This window comes from Phycodurus eques, chromosome 5 (genome assembly GCF_024500275.1).
Source record: "Phycodurus eques isolate BA_2022a chromosome 5, UOR_Pequ_1.1, whole genome shotgun sequence".
In the NCBI taxonomy this organism is placed as follows: domain Eukaryota; kingdom Metazoa; phylum Chordata; class Actinopteri; order Syngnathiformes; family Syngnathidae; genus Phycodurus; species Phycodurus eques.
The window spans coordinates 15,598,606-15,618,346 of record NC_084529.1 but is presented as its reverse complement, the minus strand read 5'-3'; the positions used below and the strand labels follow the sequence as shown (position 1 = coordinate 15,618,346).

Sequence of the window (19,741 nt, the reverse complement as noted above, 5' to 3'; positions counted from 1 at the left end):
TTATGCTTGTTTGGTTGGAATGCAACTCATCCAGGGCAGGGCACATAGAAACAAACAACCATTCGCACCCACATTCACACCTAGGGGCAATTTAGAGACTTCAATTAACCTATCATGCATGTTTTTGCGATGTGGGAGGAAAACGGAGTGCCCGGAGAAACCCCATGCACGCACGGGGAGAACATGCAAACTCCACACAGGCGGGGCCGGGGATTGAACCCCGGACCTCAGAACTGTGAGGCAGACCCTCTAACGTCGTTCACCGTGCCGCCTAAAACAGAATACAATGATTTGCAAATCATGTTCGACCTATATTTAATTGAATACACTACAGAGACAAGATATTTAATGTTCAAACTGATAAACTTGATTGTTTTTAGCAAATAATCATTAACTTAGAATTTTATGGCTGCAACACGTTCCAAAAAAGCTGGGATAGGTGGCAAAAAAGACTGAGAAAGTGGAGGAATGTTCATCAAACACCTGTTTGCAACATCCCACAGGTGAACAGGCTAATTGGGAACAGGTGGGTGCCATGATTGGGTATAAAAGGAGCTTCCCTGAATTGCTCAGTCATTCACAAGCAAAGATGGGGCGAGGTTCACCTCTTTGTGAAAAAGTATGTGAGAAAATAGTCGAACAGTTTAAGGACAATGTTCCTCAATGTACAATTGCAAGGAATTTAGGCATTTCATCATCTACGGTCCATAAAATCATCAAAAGGTTCAGCGAATCTGGAGAAATCAATGCATGTAAGCGTAAGTTTTTATTTATGTTTAACACAATGTCCCAACTTAATTGGAATTGGGTTTGTATGTTAAACCTACAAATGTGTTTTTTTGTGCACGTGTTATAGCTATTTTGTGGCCACAAGTGAGTATTTTGATTGTGTGCATCTACGGTGGGTACAGAAAGTATTCAGACCCCTTTAAATTTTTCACTCGTTATATTGCAGCCATTTGCTAAAATCATTTAAGTTCATTTTTTTCCTCATTAATGTACACACAGAACACCATATTGGCAGAAAAAAAACTTAATTGTTGACATTTTTGCAGAAAAAAGAACAACTGAAATATCACAGTATCACAAAAATTTAAGGGGGTCTGAATACTTTGCATACCCACAATATTGTGAACGGAATTTGGGTAAGGAAAAAAAAAAGATGATGGTGGATCTCTGGAGCCTTTTTTCCCCTCTTTCTTTCTTTTTTTCCTATAAAACAAACATTTGAAAGAAATCTTGATGTTAGAAGACTGTCTACCTCACTTTGTACTTCCACGACAAAGCATTCATTGCTTTTCTGCCCTCAGTCGCTTTCTCTTTCTGCTCATGTAGGTTTTGTTCTTACTGTGTAATGTGAGACAATAAACAACTAGGCCCATTCGGTAGCACGAAAATAAAGATAAAATATCCCAACATTACATTCATAACACTCCTGATCTCAACTGAATTTATGGGGGAAAAAAATGCATTCATGAAAAAAAAACAAAAAACTAAAAAGGCTGTTGTTGCTGCTGTGCTCACAATAACAAAAAAAATGTCTGTTCACTAATTTGACAGTATCTATCCATCCATCCATCCATCCATTTTCTGAGCCGCTTCTCCTCACTTGGGTCGCGGGCGTGCTGGAGCCTATCCCAGCTATCATCGGGCAGGAGGCGTGTTTCACCCTGAACTGGTTGCCAGCCAATCGCAGGGCACATACAAACAAACAACCATTCGCACTCACATTCACACCTACGGGCAATTTAGAGTTGACAGTATCTATTGTCATATTTTTGTATTTATAACATTAGAAATTGGATAATGCCTACTAACAGGAAAAAGGGTTGGCCTTTGAGTTGTAGGGATACAACCTGAATTTTATCACGCAAAAAGGGAGTGGGGCCAGTTCTTTATGTAGCTAGAAGAATAAAGTATAAGATTGTTGATATTATGACGAATACCATTGATGAAGTATGTGAATGTAATACGATAAAAATGTTCATGGGGAAAAAAGAAAATAATATTGTTAGCTCCAATGTTAAAAAGGTGTAGCAAAGCATGTTTACAAACAACATAGATTTATTGAGGCGGCACGGTGGCATGTTCTCCCCGTGCCTGCGTGGGTTTTCTCCGGGCACTCCGGTTTCCTCCCACATCCCAAAAACATGCATGCGAAGTTAATTGAAGACTCTAAATTGCCCATAGGTGTGAACGTGAGTGCGAATGGTTGTTTGTTTCTGTGTGCCCGGAGATAGCTGGGATATGCATCAGCACGCCCGCGACCCTAGTGAGGAGAAGCGGTGAAGAAAATGGTTGGATGGATGGATAGATGTAGATGTTGAAAGGCTTTTAATGGTGGTTTGCACAGTGGTCATCAATGTCCATGCCATCGTTATTGATTTTACGTCTTTAAATTAATAAGCAACAGACGCAGCAGGTTTCAAATTGAGTTAATAAAAAAAAGACACAAAAACATATTTTGATGCAGATTCCTTCATTTGCCAGAGAGATGCTCTTTGTCATTAACAATTTTGTTGACAATAATAATTAAGACTTGTGGAAGAATAAAAGTTGAAAGTAAACCCAGAAATACAAAGACACCACGAAAGTTTGAAATAATTTCACTGAGTCGTCATGATTAGGGAACTCCATTGTGACTGAAGACAGGATGATAAGTGGAGCGATTAGTGGAGGAGCACATCAGTGATGCAAACATATGTTCTCAGGTTTGTATCCATGCAGTCCGCAGTTTGCCAAAGTCCATCTGTAAGAAAGACATTTTGAAGTATAACAGAATTATATTCTTAGCAAACTTAAATCATTGATTTTACTTACCAGTCTGATCGATCTCGACACAGTCACCAGTACCGGAATTAGGCTCTGGGACAGCAGCACCGACATCAAAGTTAAGGAAATCCTCCTCAGAGCCATCAGTCCATATGTAGTCACCATCCTGGAAGACAAAGTCCCATTTGACTAAGTCACATCACATGTAAAGATCACGACTTCTTGTATTTTGCATCTTCTGTTTGTTTGTCACACTGTCATTTATCCTGATCGTATTTCGTGAATACAGTATCATTGTCAAACTGATGTTTGATGTCACACTAAATTTTTATATTGGAGTGCAGATGGCAAGTTCGAGTGATTGGATTGTTGACAAATTTACAATTTAACCAGAAAGAAAAATGGATTGTTTTACAAAGTTGAATTAAAGTCCTCAAAGTGGATACCGAAATATTAACCTCTAGGTGGTGCTACTGAGTCGGGTGGACACATTCATTTTCTTTGTGGCAAAAATACTCAAGTGACAGGATTCAATCAGAACGTGCTGGTCAATGTCAATGTTTCACCGCAAGTGCATCATGGAGTCCGATCCAGGATTGGAGAATCTCACCACCCGCTCGAATAATTTCAAGAACAAATGCATTTTCCAGGTCACTGTGGATGGAGGCCAGATTCCCATGGATGATTTGGCAGACAGACTGATGGAAGAAAAGAGTAAAAAGTTGATTACACTTTTTCAGCTCTATCAGATAGTTGGCAAGATATTTAAAATTTGGACCAAAGTGTTCAATTGAACAGACAGATACATCACTGGTTGCACAAACAGTAAACAGGTTGTGAACTACATCAAATCTATTGTCTTCCATACCTCTGCATCTGCAAAGGACCTCACTTCATCTTGGAAGATGTAACAGTGACAGTCCAACCGAGTCCAACCTTTGGGACAGCCATTGTCTGCAACGCAATTGTTGTTTTAAGAAGAAAACAAGATGTGGTGTCAATGCTGACAAAGCTAAGAAATGTTTCAATTAAAAAAGTATTGCGTCAGAGCTACCAACCTTTCACTACCAACTTAGGTTTAGACCACTGTGAAGAAGAAAAGCACATTGGTAAAAATTTGATTGCAGAACATTGACACAAATGAAGGCACTCGTGCATCAAACACCATAGTAAATGCATACATGGTTATTTAAAGTAGCGGTGAGATTTTCACTTACAACTCCGGTCAACAGTCCACTGATGCCACAAAGGAGGAACAACAAGCGAAGAGCAAATGCCATCTGTGAAATGATTGAAAACTACTTACTATTTATGACAATAAATATCATTGTACCATTTACGTCTCACCATGCAAAAAAAAAATTAAAAAAAAAACATGCTGAAAAAGCCACATGAAATTGAGTTTGAAAATGAGGATGTAAAGTTACCTTTGCAGTGGTGATGTATGATGCTGAGCACAAGCAGGACAATTCTTTTTATATGTTGGGTTGGCAGTCTTGGAATGCTGAATGTGTCATGTCACTGCCAAATGGGACATCCCACAATGGGCACATAAACAAGTTGTGTAAGCTGAAAAACAAAAATTAAAAAAATTAAAACAAAGAACCTTTATTACTGATGTTCTATTGATGCGAAACAGGTTTTGGGAGAAAGTGAGTCACTGGGAGATCAACTCAGCGACAGCGCCATAGTCTTTCATCAACCTACATCGATGCTGTAGGAAAGTCGCATTAAATGTTTGTATGAAATCACTGCAAGGTCAGTAATATAAAACAAATCAAAATCAGTAAGCACAATGGTAACTGAGCTTGCCTTCTTGTGCTGTGTTGCCATTTATTCTTACGCCGCTACGCAAACTACTCCATTGCTCAGCGTTTCTAATATGAAACCACCTACTCTATGTCGGGACCACTGCAGGCCGAGTGTCGCTCCCTTCACAACAGCACACATGGGCGTTTTATTTTGGGACAGGTGTTTATTGCTTGGAAATATCTTAACCTCGCACGTCTTGCTCACGCCATGAGAACTACATTTATGAATTAACAATGCAAGAATGTGTCGGTAGTGTAAGAATCAGTACAAATGAGATGCACACCGTCAATATAAAATAAATACAGTACATTTACCTTGTTGGATGGTTAGTGTAGAAAGTGGTTGAAAGTCCGGTAATATCCTTGGAAAGTGCTTTTAAAGTCCCTTTACAGGATCGTTCCTTTGGCTATAAACATCAGTGTATCTTTCAGTGCACAAAAGATAGGATTACCATTTACAGCAAGACATGCACAAAACACATGAACTGTTGTTGACATCCAACTAACTTTTGCCGTAGCAGCAACACAAGGGAATATTTGTTCTGGACATCAAACACAGACAATATTGCCAACCATAATGAACTTCCGATATTCTTTATCTGTCACTTGAAATTCTTACACATACTGTAAGCCATAGATTGACATCAAATTATTTATTCATTTATTTATTCATTTATTTTCATTCCGAAACATATTTTTTAATTATGCTGAAAAATGTCTTTTAAGACACCCTTCACAAATGTTTAGTAGCCATAAAGCAATGGATGAACACGTGTAATTTACAACTCATCTGGAAAATGTGATTAAAGAGCACAACCAGATGGGTTAAATCTCCAGAAACCACGAGATCACCTTGGACTATTCTTCCGCTTCCTGGGCACCACCATCATGCAAGATCTCAAGTGGGAGCCGATCATTGGCGCAACCTGGACACAACCTGTTCGACCCGCTGGCTACAGTCCATCCGGACCAGAACCTCTCGCCACATGAACAGCTTCTTCCCCTCGACCATCAGACTCATAAACACGAAATAAACTGGCATCACCCATTAAAACTTCACACCTACATCTGATGCTGATTGCACACTGTTTTTGCTTGTTGCACATTGTTTCTTTTCCTTCTTCTTAGTTTACTTCTATTTACATTTTTATTCTATCATTTTTACTAGTACCATCTATGTGTCATGCTGCACCATTGGACCGAGAAAAACTCCTAGCTGTGAATGTACCTTGCACTGACAATAGCAATAAACCGCTTCTGATTCAATCATGTCTTTTTCCAAGTAAATTTAAAATAAAATTTAAAAAAAACACTTGACAAACCACTGGTGATGAAGTTTTGGCACCTTTTGTAGCGATGCATTGGTATCTTGTCGAAAGTTGGCTTTGCAGCACATTAATTGCTATTATTGGCAAACATGAGGAAGGAACATTTAATTCTGAAACTATTCACTTTTGTACTCACGTTGTTTGACTGACGTTTTTAATTAGATGTAATTAGTTCCTCATTGTTGTGTAATTGCACAGTTGAGACAAGTGTGCTGTGCGTGGGAAATACAAGAAGAAGAAACCGATCAAAAACATATGTAAAGACGGTCTTTAAAATAGTATTTTCGTGGTGGGTAAAAGAAGATGGATAAAACAGGCAGTGTGAAATGTCAAACGTGAAATATTGACAGTTAGTTTTCAGGGTGGGACAAAAGTCATGATTCACTTGTGTGTGGTTTTCTTAACACAAAATCTTATAAAACAAATAAAGGAGTGTAATATCATATACAGGCATAAATTCATGAACCAAATATGATCAGGACACAAACAGTATTGCCATTTTCCAAAGTTTTTCTTTTTTTTTTCCATTACATGGTCAACTTGGTCTCCTTTTGCTGCTTAGTGAAGCATTTTTTCATGGAACATGTCCAGAGGTGGGTAGTAAAGTGCTACATTTATGCAATTACATTTTTTTCAGTGACATAATACTTTTACTTGAGTATTTTTTGTTAAGAAGAAACAGTGCTTTTACTATTTTACCTTGAACTACACTCCCCTCGCCCCTTTTATTTTTATTAATCAATTATTGTTCGCGAGATCTATATGACTTTGTTTGTCAGAAAGACGTCCGCCTTGGGGGCTATTACATGACTCAGTTTCACCAACCCAACAGAACTACTAGTGACATTTGACTCCATTTGACCAATCAAAATGGGGCTAAGCAGTCACATGACCGCACACGTCTCCTCGGCCCCACAAAGAAGCAAAGTTTTCAAAGTGACTAATTTTTGTGAAACCTGGTAAAACAACAGATAATAATATCCATGCAAACTCTGTATTATGAGCATATTGTGCTGTTTCATGAGTGTAAACAAAGAATATTAATTAAAGACATTTTATATCCATCCATCCATCCATTTTCTGAGCCGCTTCTCCTCACTAGGGTCGCGGGCGACATTTTATATATAAATACAGAATAAATGTAGAAGACTACGGCTCAAAATAAAAAATATAATGCTGTTGGAATTAACACTGGGAACAGGGCACAGCTGACTTACAGTAAAAGGGACAATTAAAGTGGATTAGTTGCATACTAATCAAACATACATCATTCTTCATTGCATCAGGAAGCGTCCATCCTTTTGTCTGCGGGTGCAATTATGAGAAAATAACCTCCTGAGTGTCTGTTGTTGTTGCTATGTTTCATCTTGAGGGTGAAGACACGCAAAGCAACACCTAGGCATCTATTTTCGTAAGACTGCCCAACGTGTGCCAGAGCACAAACAGTTGGCATACCTTGATTTTCGTGCAAGCGTAAGACTCGCTGGTGTAGTTGCTAATTTGGCAGACTTGTCTGCGACAAGGTGAGTGTACCGACACAACAGTGTTGTGCCCTTTGTGATGCCTGGTGGTGTGACAATTTGGTGACTGAAAGTTAGTCAAAACTTACACCAGCTGAGACCATGTATAACCTTTGGCACAAGGTAGACCGCTGGTCTAATCTGATTTTGGTAAATGTGATCGAGGTGCAGGCACGAACGTGTGGTGGATCAGACGTATTTCATTCATAAATATGTCAACAGCGGACACCGAACCCTCTGAATCATTGTTTAAAGCAATTCATTGATCCCTTGATTATTATCATCATTATTATTTTATTTTCCCCCCTAAATCATTCCAATGGCTGTCACACAGTTATGGGGCAGGGGCACATGAACAATGGGTCTGGAATGTCCGCGGACGTATTTAAGTCACCTGCGGTTATCACCAGTTTATTCTGTATTTAATCACGTTGCCTGTTGCCACATTGGCCAAAAGCAGTCACAATGCTCCAGTCATGCACAGATCGCTGCATCCCCTTCCACATCTAGAGATGCCTGCAAGCAAGACTGTCGAACCTGCTTCGATTGGACAGGATTGAAGTCAGCTGTGGTGACGCCAAGACCACCGCAGACGTCGCTCTTTTAAATACGCTGGGGATAGTCCGGTCCAAGAAAATGACCAAAACCGGGCCTAGATCCCCTTCTCCCAGAGTTACGCCAAGCACGGCGCTAAATTTGAGCGAGTCACAGAAATAGAGCTAGAAAGAAATAACTGTTCCAGCATAAAACACATATAGATCCACAATTCTGCAGGAGCATGCAGCTGATCAGGACAGGTGAAAAAAAATAAAAAATAAAATAATCAAGGTTTGGCCCAAAAAAATCATACCAGGAAGCAAAGCCTGAATAACAAACTGACCATCCATCCATTCGTGCCGCGAACAAACTCTAATTACAGTTATTTGATTACCCTTAGGGACTTTCACCTCATAATGACACACCCTTCATCATGAATCTTCCATTATGTCAGAGAGATGAGGATGCAATGGTTAATAACTAATCCACTTACAGCGAAGACAATTATGCTTCTTTGGTTGGTATGCAGCTGATCCAGTTGAATTATCTTCTCTTTGATGATTACTGTCAGTGTATTGCTCATCTTTCTCCTTCCTTCTCTCCGTTTCGCTCAAAACATTTTTCCACTCTTGCGCATTGCCTCTCTCTCTCGCTCTCAAACATACATCGCCCCATGAGCACACTAAAGGGCCCTTTAGGCTTGCGAAACCTGACACTGCAGGGTTGGGCATCAAGAATTAGTTTTTAAGATTTTGCTGATCGCACTCACGAAAACTGATCATCGAGGAGGGACGGCGATCGATGCCCACCAAATGCCCATTGTGATGCCCACCTCCTTACTCATTATTGTCAGTTCCCGTATTGGTTCAATACTAATTTGTGCCCATGAAAGAGGTATAATTTGTGCACAAAATACTAATTTGTGGGTTAAATTCTCATGAACAACTTTGATATTTGGGTAAGCACCTTTGCTGGAAACCTCAAGACCCGGTGTCCTTAAAAGCGAGTGTCATTTAGTTGTCGGATCTTGTCACTAGCCTGCAGTGCAAGGTTTTTCAGAATGTCTTTGTAGCTTATTCCCAGCCTAAAAGAAATATACATTTTTCTAGTGTCCCATTGTCTTTCGCCCTGTACCGTTTCCAGACAATGAGCTCTAGATTTGCTTACCAAACTCTCCAGTAAGGAGCAACAAATTTGTATTGCGTTGCCATGAATTACCATTTTGTGCACACATTATATTTATATTGTTTCCACAATAAAAGGAAAATGTTCCCCTTTTGACTTTGAGCACCTGGGCCTCCAAAGGTTTCTGGCACGCCCCTGCACGACATACCATTTAAAGTGCAACTAACATCATAAATTTGTAAATATACTGCAACCGACAATAGGCAACCTACCCGGACACTCCATGGTTAAAAGTCAACTCATGTGAAGCACTTTGTGTAACCCGTTCCTCCGTACCCGGTCGTAAACGATCGTGTTGCAACACGGATCCTAATTCACCTCTCTAACCTTTCCTCACAGTAGAAACAGTTTCTGTTGATGTTAATACTTAATAATAGTTAATACTAAAAACACATTTTTACGGAATAATAATGACAAATGTTTCCCCGTTATGTTGTGGCGCCCCCTAGCATCTGCCAACATTGCCTAATTGGCAAGCTGACCCTACTCCAAATTAACCCTCCTGTGCTGTAAGCAGGGGGCGTATCACCACATCCCCCCCCCCCCACCACCCCACCCCCATACTCTGGTTGAGGTAAAACATAATGACAGTATGGCTTAAATAGCAAGATAATTCAATGTCCTATGGCAACACATATCACAAAAAATTCTGCCTTGCCAACAAGCGAATTGCACACAAAATGGAAAGGAAGTAAAATGTTTTTGAAGCATCTTTCAAATAAGATAAACTTGTAACCTACATAAATACTAAATCTACTGAAATGTTATCTAGTGTCCAAACACCTATTGAACTAAATACTTCCTAAAAGTTACCAAAACTTCCATCCATCCATCCATTTTCTAGTGCACGTGTGGACACCCTTATGCTTGAACATGGTGTTCGTTATGGACAATCCGTGATGAGCACTTCTGTGCTCATCACGGATTGAAACAGAACACCGCGCTGGTTCTGATCGGGGAGGCCGTTCCACCCAATCACGTCCTTCCAGGTCTCACTGTCATTGCCCACGTGACCATTGAAGTCCCCCAGCAGAACCCCTCCAAGGACTCCAAAAAAGGTGGGTACTCTAAACTGCTGTTTGGTGCATAGGCACAAACAACAGTCAGGACCCGTCCTCCCACCCTAAGACTGAGGGAGGCAGGAGTGCAGGAGTCTCAAAAATTTATATTTGATTTACAAAAAAAAGGGCAAACAAGGAACATGGATAAAGCAAACTAAACTAAGTCCCAAAACTGATCATCAAAGTAACAAAGAAACACAAACCTAAAACTGGAAACAAGACCTGACTGGTAACTAAGACGTGGCACAGACAGAGACAAATGACAGCTGACAATGACATACTGCAATGACAATGAACCAACAAGAGCATTGTTTTATTTACTTTAGGTTGTAGTCTTCTACAATCCATTTAGTATACTGTAGTCAAATCTTAAGCAAAGTTGTAGTCATCTAAACTGTTGTTGTGTTGGTCCACTAAATTCCCCGACGTTTCGGTCAACTTGATCGTAAATTTCATGACTTTTTATAACCCCAATTCCACTGAAGTTGGGACGTTGTGTTAAACATAAATAAAAACAGAATACAGTGATTTGCAAAGAGTTTTTTTATGATTTGAGGTCAAATAATTTAAAGGTGAAATATTGACAGTTGATGCTCATGGTGGGACTATATTCATGAATCACTTGATTTTAAATTTATTAACACAAAATTGCAAGACAGGCATAGATTCATGAACATATGGTAAGTAAATGAGTGTATACATTTTGATTTAATGGAATGTTTAATTTTAAATAATTTTTCCATTTCATCGTCAACTGAAACTTCTGCTACAACACAGAATTATAACCTTGGTGAAATAATTTTACATGCCTTACGACGTAAATAATCAATTCTTCAATCATAACTAATGAAGTTTTTATTTTGATTTTAGTCGACTAAATTTACTGTAGATGTAGTTGACTTAAATGTTGGGAAATTTAGTTGACTAAAATTACGTCAATTTAGATGACTAAAACATTTTGAGTATACTAAATGTATTGCAGAAACTACAACAGACACTTAAAATTAAAAAGTGTTTTCAAAATGAACGTTGGGAACAGAGCATACCTGACAAGCACTTACTGTGAAACTGACAATTAAACTGGAATAGTTGCATACTAACCAAACTACCATCACTGTCTTCATTGCATTAGGGAGAGTCCATCTTTTAATCTCTGGGTGAAATTACAAGGAAACAGCATCCTGAGCGCCAACAAAAAACAAATTAGTCGGTCTGCTGGGTGGGTGGAAACACACAAAGCAACACCTAGTAGCTAATGTTGCCTAAGTGCAAAATCATAGTTATTGTTTTATTATTCTGTATGTTGTTTCGATAAAGTAGAAAGAAAGAAAGAAACAAAGAAAGAAACAAAGAAAGAAAGAAACAAACAAAGAAAGAATGAAAAAGAAAGAAAATTACTTGGGCTGTGCTTGGATGTGCTGTTGTGTGTCTCGACCCTCAAGGTTTGGCCAAACATATCATCGCAGGATGGAATTCTGAACAATAGACCAACTAATTGATGACGCTAAGGGACGCTTACCACATACTTGATGACATCTACTCAACTCTTACATTTGGTTGAAGACAAAAGAATGGAATGCTACCTGTTACAGTGACGACAATGCTTCTCTGGTTGGTATGCAACTCACTCATCTATCCATCCATCCATTTTCTGAGGCGCTTCTACTCACTCGGGTCGCGGGCGTGCTGGAGCCCATCCCAGCTATCATCGGGCAGGAGGCGGCGTAGACCCTGAACTGGTTGCCAGCCAATCGCAGGGCACATAGAAACAAACAACCATTCGCACCCACATTCACACCTAAGGGCAATTTAGAGACTTCAATTAACCTACCATGCATGTTTTTGGGATGTGGGAGGAAACCGGAGTGCCCGGAGAAAACCCACGCAGGCATGGGGAGAAAATGCAAACTCCACACAGGCGGGGCCGGGGATTGATCCCCGGACCTCAGAACTGTGAGGCAGACCCTCTAACGTCGTTCACCGTGCCGCCGAATACAGAATACAATGAATACAGAATAAAATGATTTGCAAATCATGTTCGACCTATATTTAATTGAATACACTACAGAGACAAGATATTTAATGTTCAAACTGATAAACCTTATTCTTTTTAGCAAATAATCATAAATTAGAATTTTATGGCTGCAACATGCTCCAAAAAAGCTGGGACAGGTGGCAAAAAGACTGAGAGTCTAGGAATGCTCATCAAACACCTATTTGGAACATCCCACAGGTGAACAAGCTAATTAGGAACAGGTGGGTGCCATGATGGGGTATAAAAGGAGCTTCCCTGAATTGCTCAGTCATTCACAAGCAAAGATGGGGCGAGGTTCACCTCTTTGTGAACAAGTGTGTGGGAAAATAGTCGAACAGTTTAAGGACAATGTTCCTCAACGTACTATTGCAAGGAATTTAGCCATTTCATCATCTATGGTCCATAATATCATCAAAAGGTTCAGATAATCTGGAGAAATCACTGCATGTAAGCGGCAAGGTCGAAAACCAACATTGAATGCCCGTGACCTTCGATCCCTCAGGCGACACTGCATCAAAAACCGACATCAATGTGTAAAGGATATCACCACATGGGCTCAGGAATACTTCAGAAAACCAATGTCAGTAAATACAGTTCGGCGCTACATTCGGAAGTGCAACTTGAAACTCTACTATACAAAGCAAAAGCCATTTATCAACAACACCCAGAAACGCCACCGGCCTGTCTGGGCCCGAGCTCATCTAAGATGGACTGATGCAAAGTGGAAAAGTGTTCTCTGGTCTGACGAGTCCACGTTTCACATTGTTTTTGGAAATTGTGGACGTCGTGTCCTCTGGGCCAAAGAGGAAAAGAACCATCCGGACTGTTATGGATGCAAAGTTCAAAAGCCAGCATCTGTGATGGTATGGGGCTGTGTTCCTCCCAATGGCATGGGTAACTTACACATCTGTGAAGGCACCATTAATGCTGAAAGGTACATACAGGTTTTGGAGAAACATATGCTGCCATCCAAGCAACGTCTTTTTCATGGACGTCCCTGCTTATTTCAGAAAGACAATGCCAAACCACATTCTGCATGTTACATCAGCGTGACTTTGTAGTAAAAGAGTGTGGGTACTAGACTGGCCTGCCTGCAGTCCAGACCTGTCTCCCATTGAAAATGTGTGGCGCATTATGAAGCGTAAAATACGACGACGGAGAGCCCGGACTGTTGAACAGCTGAAGCTGTACATAAAGCACGAATGGGAAAGAATTCCAGCTACAAAGCTTCAACAGTTGGTGTTCTCAGTTCCCAAACGTTTATTGAATGTTGTTAAAAGAAAAGGTGATGTCACACAGTGGTAAACGTGACCCTGTCACAACTTTTTTGGAACGTGTTGCAGCCATAAAATTCTAAGTTTATGATTCTTTGCTAAAAACACTCAAGTTTATCAGTTTGAACATTAAATATCTTGTTTTTGTAGTGTATTCAATTAAATATAGGTCGAACATAATTTGCAAATCATTGTTTTCTGTTTTTATTTATGTTTAACACAACGTCCCAACTTCATTGGAATTGGGGCTGTAATTATATTATATTATGTGTGTTTGTCTGTCAGTCGGCAAGTGTAGCTGCAGCAGATACATTAAATAAAAAAAATGTACTTTTGAGTTGAAGCAAATGTTGGTAATTTCAGAAAACCTCTAAGTTAGAAAATTGCATAAACCTGATTTGTATAATTATTTATCACTCTTGTTTTAAATGGATTTTTTTTTTTTTAAATACACCTGTTCCCTTGAAATTATAACAACTCTCAGTGTCAGACAGCTTCTGAGTGGCAGAGTAAATTGTGTATTTTGTTCATTACCTGCGGAACGGTGGACGACAGGCTAGCACATCTGCCTCCCAGTTCTGAGGACCCGGGTTCAAATCCGGCCTCCCTGTGTGGAGTTTGTATGTTCTCCCCGTGCCTGCGCAGTGAATGGTGTGTTTGTTTCTATGTGCCCTGCGATTGGCTGGCAACTAGTTCAGCGTGTACCCCGCCTTTCGCCCAAAGTCAGCTGGGATAGGCGCGAGCGCACCGGCGACCCTGGTGAGGATAAGTGGTTCAGAGATTGGATGGATGGATGATGGAAGACTTTGGAGACATTGCAAATATCATTGAGTATAAATATGTAAATATGATGTACTTTATTGATATTATGTCATAATAATTATTATCTATGTTTGTTGATGTCCTCCACCAGCTCCATGATTGCCATCAAGGTGGACCTTTTTGTTCTGAATGTCATATACTGCCCAACAGTTCCAAAATTGGAGCCGGGAGGGCGCTTTGTGTTCTCTCTCTTCCCACCCCCTCTCTGTTTTCAGCACCTGCCTTCAATCAGCCTCATCACCACCGGTGTATATAAGCCTGCCTGTTCCCGGAAATCCTAATCCTAAATATTGCAGCCTCTCCTAGCGGTACCACAGCCCACCTTATGTCAAGTAAGCTATACCGTTCCTCGCCTCCCATGTTAACTCTTGTGTCTCCTCGTTCCCAGTGCTCCCCTGTGTTCCTGACCCACGTCATTCCTGCCACCAAGCCAGCCGCCTGTTCTGTCCACGCCGCCGCCTGCCAACACATCCAGGACCACCTCCATAACATTTCCTCAATAAACTGTTCATCATTTTACATCTGCCTCCGCCTGCTTTTGGGTCCAGCTACTCCCCACACATGACACTGAAGCCAAATTGGTTTTCACCTAAAAAATCGTGTTTGTGAATACATTTGTCAAATCTGTGTATCAATCATTTTTGAGAACTCTGGAAGTTTTGTACGTCTAAAAAGTGGCGTGGTTCCCCTTTACGAGATGAATTAGTTTGGTTTTTATATTAAATCGTAAATCGGACTAACCCGGTAGTGAACGCAGGCGTTTCCCTTCCTTCGTATCGTTTTCCAATTTAATTACATTTTATTTAACCCCCATATACGCTACACTCTTCTGGTATTTGAAGTGCTGCGGTCCTCAGTCTACGATGGTGCTGACATATGCAGCTTCAAGTTTACAAACAGTGAGCAATCGACTAGTTGGAGCAGAAGTGTAAGAATATGTTGTCTCGTGGTACAAAAAGACATGCATGCTCAGTTACCACCTTACTTACATTACAAAATATATATATATTAACGGTCTACAAGTGACGGCACGGTGGATGACTGGTTAGAGCGTCAGCCTCACAGTTCTGAGGACCCGGGTTCAATCCCCGGCCCCACCTGTGTGGAGTTTGCATGTTCTCCCCGTGCCTGTGTGGGTTTTCTCCGGGCACTCCGGTTTCCTCCCACATCCCAAAAACATGCATGAATTGGAGACTCTAAATTGCCCGTAGGCATGGCTGTGAGTTCGAATGGTTGTTTGTTTCTATGTGCCCTGCGATTGGCTGGCAACCAGTTCAGGGTGTACCCTGCCTCCTGCCCGATGACAGCTGACATTTTTGGCAAAGACAGAACAGTTTTAACAAAGTTTCTTTGTCGTCACATGACTTCCTTCTATGCTAATTGTCAACTTTGAGCTGATGTGTCTTGTTACATTGGCATGATTCACCACATTCAACATTCCAAGGCTGCCAACCCAACATATAAAAGGAATCATTGCCATTGTCCTTGGCATCAAGCATCACGACTGCAAAGGTGAGTTTATATACTACTTTTCAAACTCTACTTGATGTGACTTTTTCAATGTTTACATCATTCTTGTTTCGCCGGGTCAGATGAAAATGAAATGCAAATATTTATTGTCAGAAATATGAAGTATTTTTCAATTATTGCACAGATGGCATTTGCTCTTCACTCTTTGTTCCTCCTTTGTGGGATCAGTGGACTGTTGACCGGAGTTGTAAGTCAAAATCTCACTCGCTGATTTAAACATATTTCAATGGTTTTTTTTCATGTTTTGGTGTCTTAATTTGCGTCAATGATCAGTCTTATTTTAACAATGTGTTTTTCTTCTTTAAAGTGGTCTTTCCCCATGAAGTTTTCCAAAGGTTGGTAGCTGTGACTCAGTAATACTTTTTCAAATGAGCAATTTCTTAAAAAAAAAAAATATAAAATAAAATCGCCATTGGCACCAGATTTCCTTGACATGTCTCCTTTTCTTTTGAAAAATAAAACAATTGTGTTGCAGACATTAACTGTCCTAAAGACTGGACTCAGTTGGACTCCCTCTGTTACATCTACGAAGAAGAACCGAGGACCTTTGCAGATGCAGAGGTATTGAAGACAATAGTTGTGATGTAGTTTCAAACCAGTTTACTGCTATTCCAGTCAGTGATCCATCCGTCTGTTGATTGGACACTTTGGTCCAGAGTCAAAATATCTTAATGTGTGAAATCAACCTGTTTACTCTTTTCCCATCAGGGTATCTGCAACATTCTTGGTGGGAATCTGGTCTCCATCCACAGTCACCTGGAAAATGCAGTTGTACTTGAAGTGGCTAAAACCGATTCTGTTGGATTCTGGATTGGACTCTTTGACACTATTCGGGTAAAAAAAATGACCAGTAGTATTTTTTTCTGATGGAATACTGTCACTTTGGTTCAGTAGAACTACTTTTGCCATGTAGAAAAGAAATGGCAAGGTGAATAGTCCACTCATTCGTCACCCTGGCAAACGGCCAAGATATACCAAGTCCCGAGTTTCTCCAGCCTGCCAACACCACCGACCCCCCCTCTCTCCAACATGGCCACAGTTCAGGGAGGAAACCCCAATGTCCTTTCCCAGCTGTGGTTGCCCGCCCGCTCCCATCCGTGCTGAGGGACAAGCGATTGGCAGAAATGCCCTTGCGCAAATTGAATAACCCTACAATTCCCTCTGAGCCCAGTGACGGATGATTGCTTGTCAATCAAATGATGCAATGTTGATATATGCCGGTGGTGGCATGCATTGGAGCAAAGGTTAGAAATTTAGCGCCATTGCTGGGAAATTAGAATGAAAGAACACGCAAATATTGCGTGGGTTTATGCACCAAAAACCTCCCTGCCCCCGAGGCAAGCCGTGCAAAACAGCTAACACTTTGAATTTGGATGACATGGTGAAACAAATGGTTAAGTGGGACAGAAATTGTTAAATCAAATCTGAATTGTTTGGCAAATTCCTCTGGCTTCAACACAACAAGGAGAACAGTATGCTTTTCTATGAATCGTGTGAAAAAGGATGATAATCAAATACTTTGACAGGAGGGCAATCGTCAAGGGTCGCTAACACGGGGACGAGCTTTTAAAACTCAAAAATACTGCAGACCCAGTTTTTTATTTGACCTGTCGTCTGCACACATTTCCCCCATATAAACCCGCCGCTGGTTTACATCACATAATCCCACAATGCACATTGATTGATGGAGTTACTGCAAATAATGCGGAAATCCTGACCTAATGTCATATTACCAAATATATTAAATATTATTATAAATTGCAGGTGGCAAATGTAAGGGTTTATAACGCTACAGACATATTGTACTATCAAAGACAAGTATATTTGTAATAATAGTAACATACATATCATCAATATCAAACATTGCAAGTGGTTCTCAAAATTTTACAGCAAGTACCACCTAAAAAAAGCAGCCATCATAATGACAATATTAAAATACAGTAACATAGTTGGCCTAAGTGTCAATCACAAATGAGGCAGAGGTTTTATTCCTAAAAGTATACCTGTATTTATTGTATGTAAGCCACTGCAACATTATGCACACTTCCAACATTAACATTGTGCTTGAATACAGGAAAAAAATTACTTTGGAATAATGACTACATTTAAAAGTATTCAACATAAATGTTAAATGAAAGTCATGCTCCAATAAATGTTTAAAAATAAAAAATTCTTAAACATTAAATGCAAATGTACAGTACTGTAATTAAAAGTTGAATACAACTCAACTGTATTTGAAAAGTAAAAAATGTACTGTTGTGATTTAAAAAAAATAGTTTTTATAACAACCTTCATTGTAATGTTTGACTGTTAAATGTGAATTTTATGAGTATTTAATTTAGACTTTTTTCCATACTACTCTTTGAGAATCATAGATGTTATAAAGCAGATGAATATTTTTTTGATTGATTTGTCAAATTCTATTTACTACCATTGCTGAACTGAAAAATAGTTTTAGTGGTTGAATGTCATGCATGATTAATCAAAGAAGCCCAGTAAGATGGCTCAAATTTGGTTGAATTCCGTTTGACAACCCTTTTCAAGAGCTGACTGCAAATGAAAGGGTCCGCATTAAAGCGCGTCACGATGCTGGATGGTCTCTGTGACAGAGATAATTTGATTTTAAATTTGTTAAGCACTATACATTCTAACTATTTATGGTCTCATACTTGTACAATTAAACAGTAATCGTGATCTTGTAAGCACAATCAGCTGTAATTTAGATTTTTGATCAAATACCTATATCGAATATCGTTGTTAGAGGGAATGGTAAACTATTTTACATTTACAACCTGAAAAGAGTAAAATTATACAGCTTCATTAAAACGTTGTCAACAAAAGTGGGGTGGTCTGACCCATGAAAGCCCAGGGCGGAAAAGGAGTTGCACTCCGGCTCCGCTTATCCTCACTAGGGTCGCTCCCAAGTGACTTTGGTTAAGAGGCGGGATACACCGCGAACTGGTCGCTAGGCAAGCAACCATTCACACCTACAGACAATTTGTAGTCTTCAGTTAACCTACCATGCATGTTTTTGAAATGTGGGAGGAAACCAGAGTATTGTTATCAACAGAATCACTTGACCTTGTACTCCACACCCAATCACCTCCAACTCCAGTTTGACTCAGTTTTATGATGACACTGTATGATTCAAATAATGGTGAAACACAATGAAGAGGCATTCAGTTGTGACAAATAAACAGCATAGGCAAAGCCAAGGAGTTGTTATCTTAATGTTTGACTCATTCAAATCTCACTTTGTTTTCCAGGCTGATGACTACATATGGACTGATGGCACACTTGAGGATTTCACTAACTTTGATATCCTTGGTTCTTCGCCAGAGCCTAATAGCGCTAATGGTGACTGTGTACAGGTTGATAAGAATGGTAAGTAAAATCAGTGGTCAACGTTTGCTAATAATATATTGCTGTTATACTGAAACATAAATTTCTTACAGATGGACTTTGGCAAACTCAGGGGTGCGAATCCCCTGCACCATATGTTTGCGTCATGGAGGCGGGCCACTAATCACCCCTCTTACCATCCTGTCTTCTGTCAAATTGGTGTTTGCTAATCATGATGACTTAATGAGACAATATCAAACTTTCGTGGTGTCTTTGTATGTTTGGGTTAACTATCAAGTCTCCTTTAATTCCATAATGCTCAGTTGTTATCGACAATAAATTTGTAACGTCAAAAATCATCTCCGAATAAATGAAAGAATCTGTCAGCATCAAAATGTGTATTTGTTTTAATGCACTCCTTTTCAAACTTGATGAATCTATTGCTTGAAACAAACATTAAAAATCACCATACTGAAGATATAACAACAGTGCAAAATTATTGCTGATCACAATGCAAACAACTA

At 39.8% G+C, this 19,741-nt stretch overlaps 2 protein-coding genes across 2 annotated transcripts; one reads left to right on the top strand and one right to left on the bottom strand.

Annotated features, from left to right (window-relative positions):
• Nucleotides 1–2,462: 2,462 nt before the first annotated feature.
• Nucleotides 2,463–4,224, bottom strand: LOC133403126 (galactose-specific lectin nattectin-like). Its single transcript, XM_061677695.1, has 7 exons — nt 4,200–4,224; nt 3,990–4,052; nt 3,831–3,858; nt 3,641–3,726; nt 3,339–3,470; nt 2,821–2,938; nt 2,463–2,749 (listed from the first exon to the last, which is right to left on the bottom strand). The coding sequence occupies exons 2-7, from the start codon at nt 4,050–4,052 to the stop codon at nt 2,670–2,672; spliced, it is 507 nt and encodes a 168-aa protein (XP_061533679.1). The 5' UTR covers nt 4,200–4,224; the 3' UTR covers nt 2,463–2,669.
• An 11,538-nt stretch (nt 4,225–15,762) lies between these two features.
• On the top strand, nt 15,763–19,612 carry LOC133403125 (lithostathine-1-beta-like). Its single transcript, XM_061677694.1, has 7 exons — nt 15,763–15,857; nt 16,000–16,062; nt 16,183–16,210; nt 16,351–16,436; nt 16,584–16,709; nt 19,142–19,259; nt 19,331–19,612. The coding sequence occupies exons 2-7, from the start codon at nt 16,000–16,002 to the stop codon at nt 19,399–19,401; spliced, it is 492 nt and encodes a 163-aa protein (XP_061533678.1). The 5' UTR covers nt 15,763–15,857; the 3' UTR covers nt 19,402–19,612.
• Nucleotides 19,613–19,741: the final 129 nt, after the last annotated feature.

Bases quoted from the DNA above. Each gene is read 5' to 3' on its own strand.
- LOC133403126 (XM_061677695.1), bottom strand. From the start codon at position 4,052: ATGGCATTTGCTCTTCGCTTGTTGTTCCTCCTTTGTGGCATCAGTGGA. The intron at 3,859-3,989 runs GTAAGTGAAAAT...TCTTCTTCACAG, and splicing joins GTGGACTGTTGACCGGAGTT to TGGTCTAAACCTAAGTTGGT. The intron at 2,939-3,338 runs GTGAAACATTGA...TTTGTCTTCCAG, and splicing joins GACTCCATGATGCACTTGCG to GATGGTGACTACATATGGAC.
- LOC133403125 (XM_061677694.1), top strand. From the start codon at position 16,000: ATGGCATTTGCTCTTCACTCTTTGTTCCTCCTTTGTGGGATCAGTGGA. The intron at 16,063-16,182 runs GTAAGTCAAAAT...TCTTCTTTAAAG, and splicing joins GTGGACTGTTGACCGGAGTT to TGGTCTTTCCCCATGAAGTT. The intron at 16,437-16,583 runs GTATTGAAGACA...TTTTCCCATCAG, and splicing joins GGACCTTTGCAGATGCAGAG to GGTATCTGCAACATTCTTGG.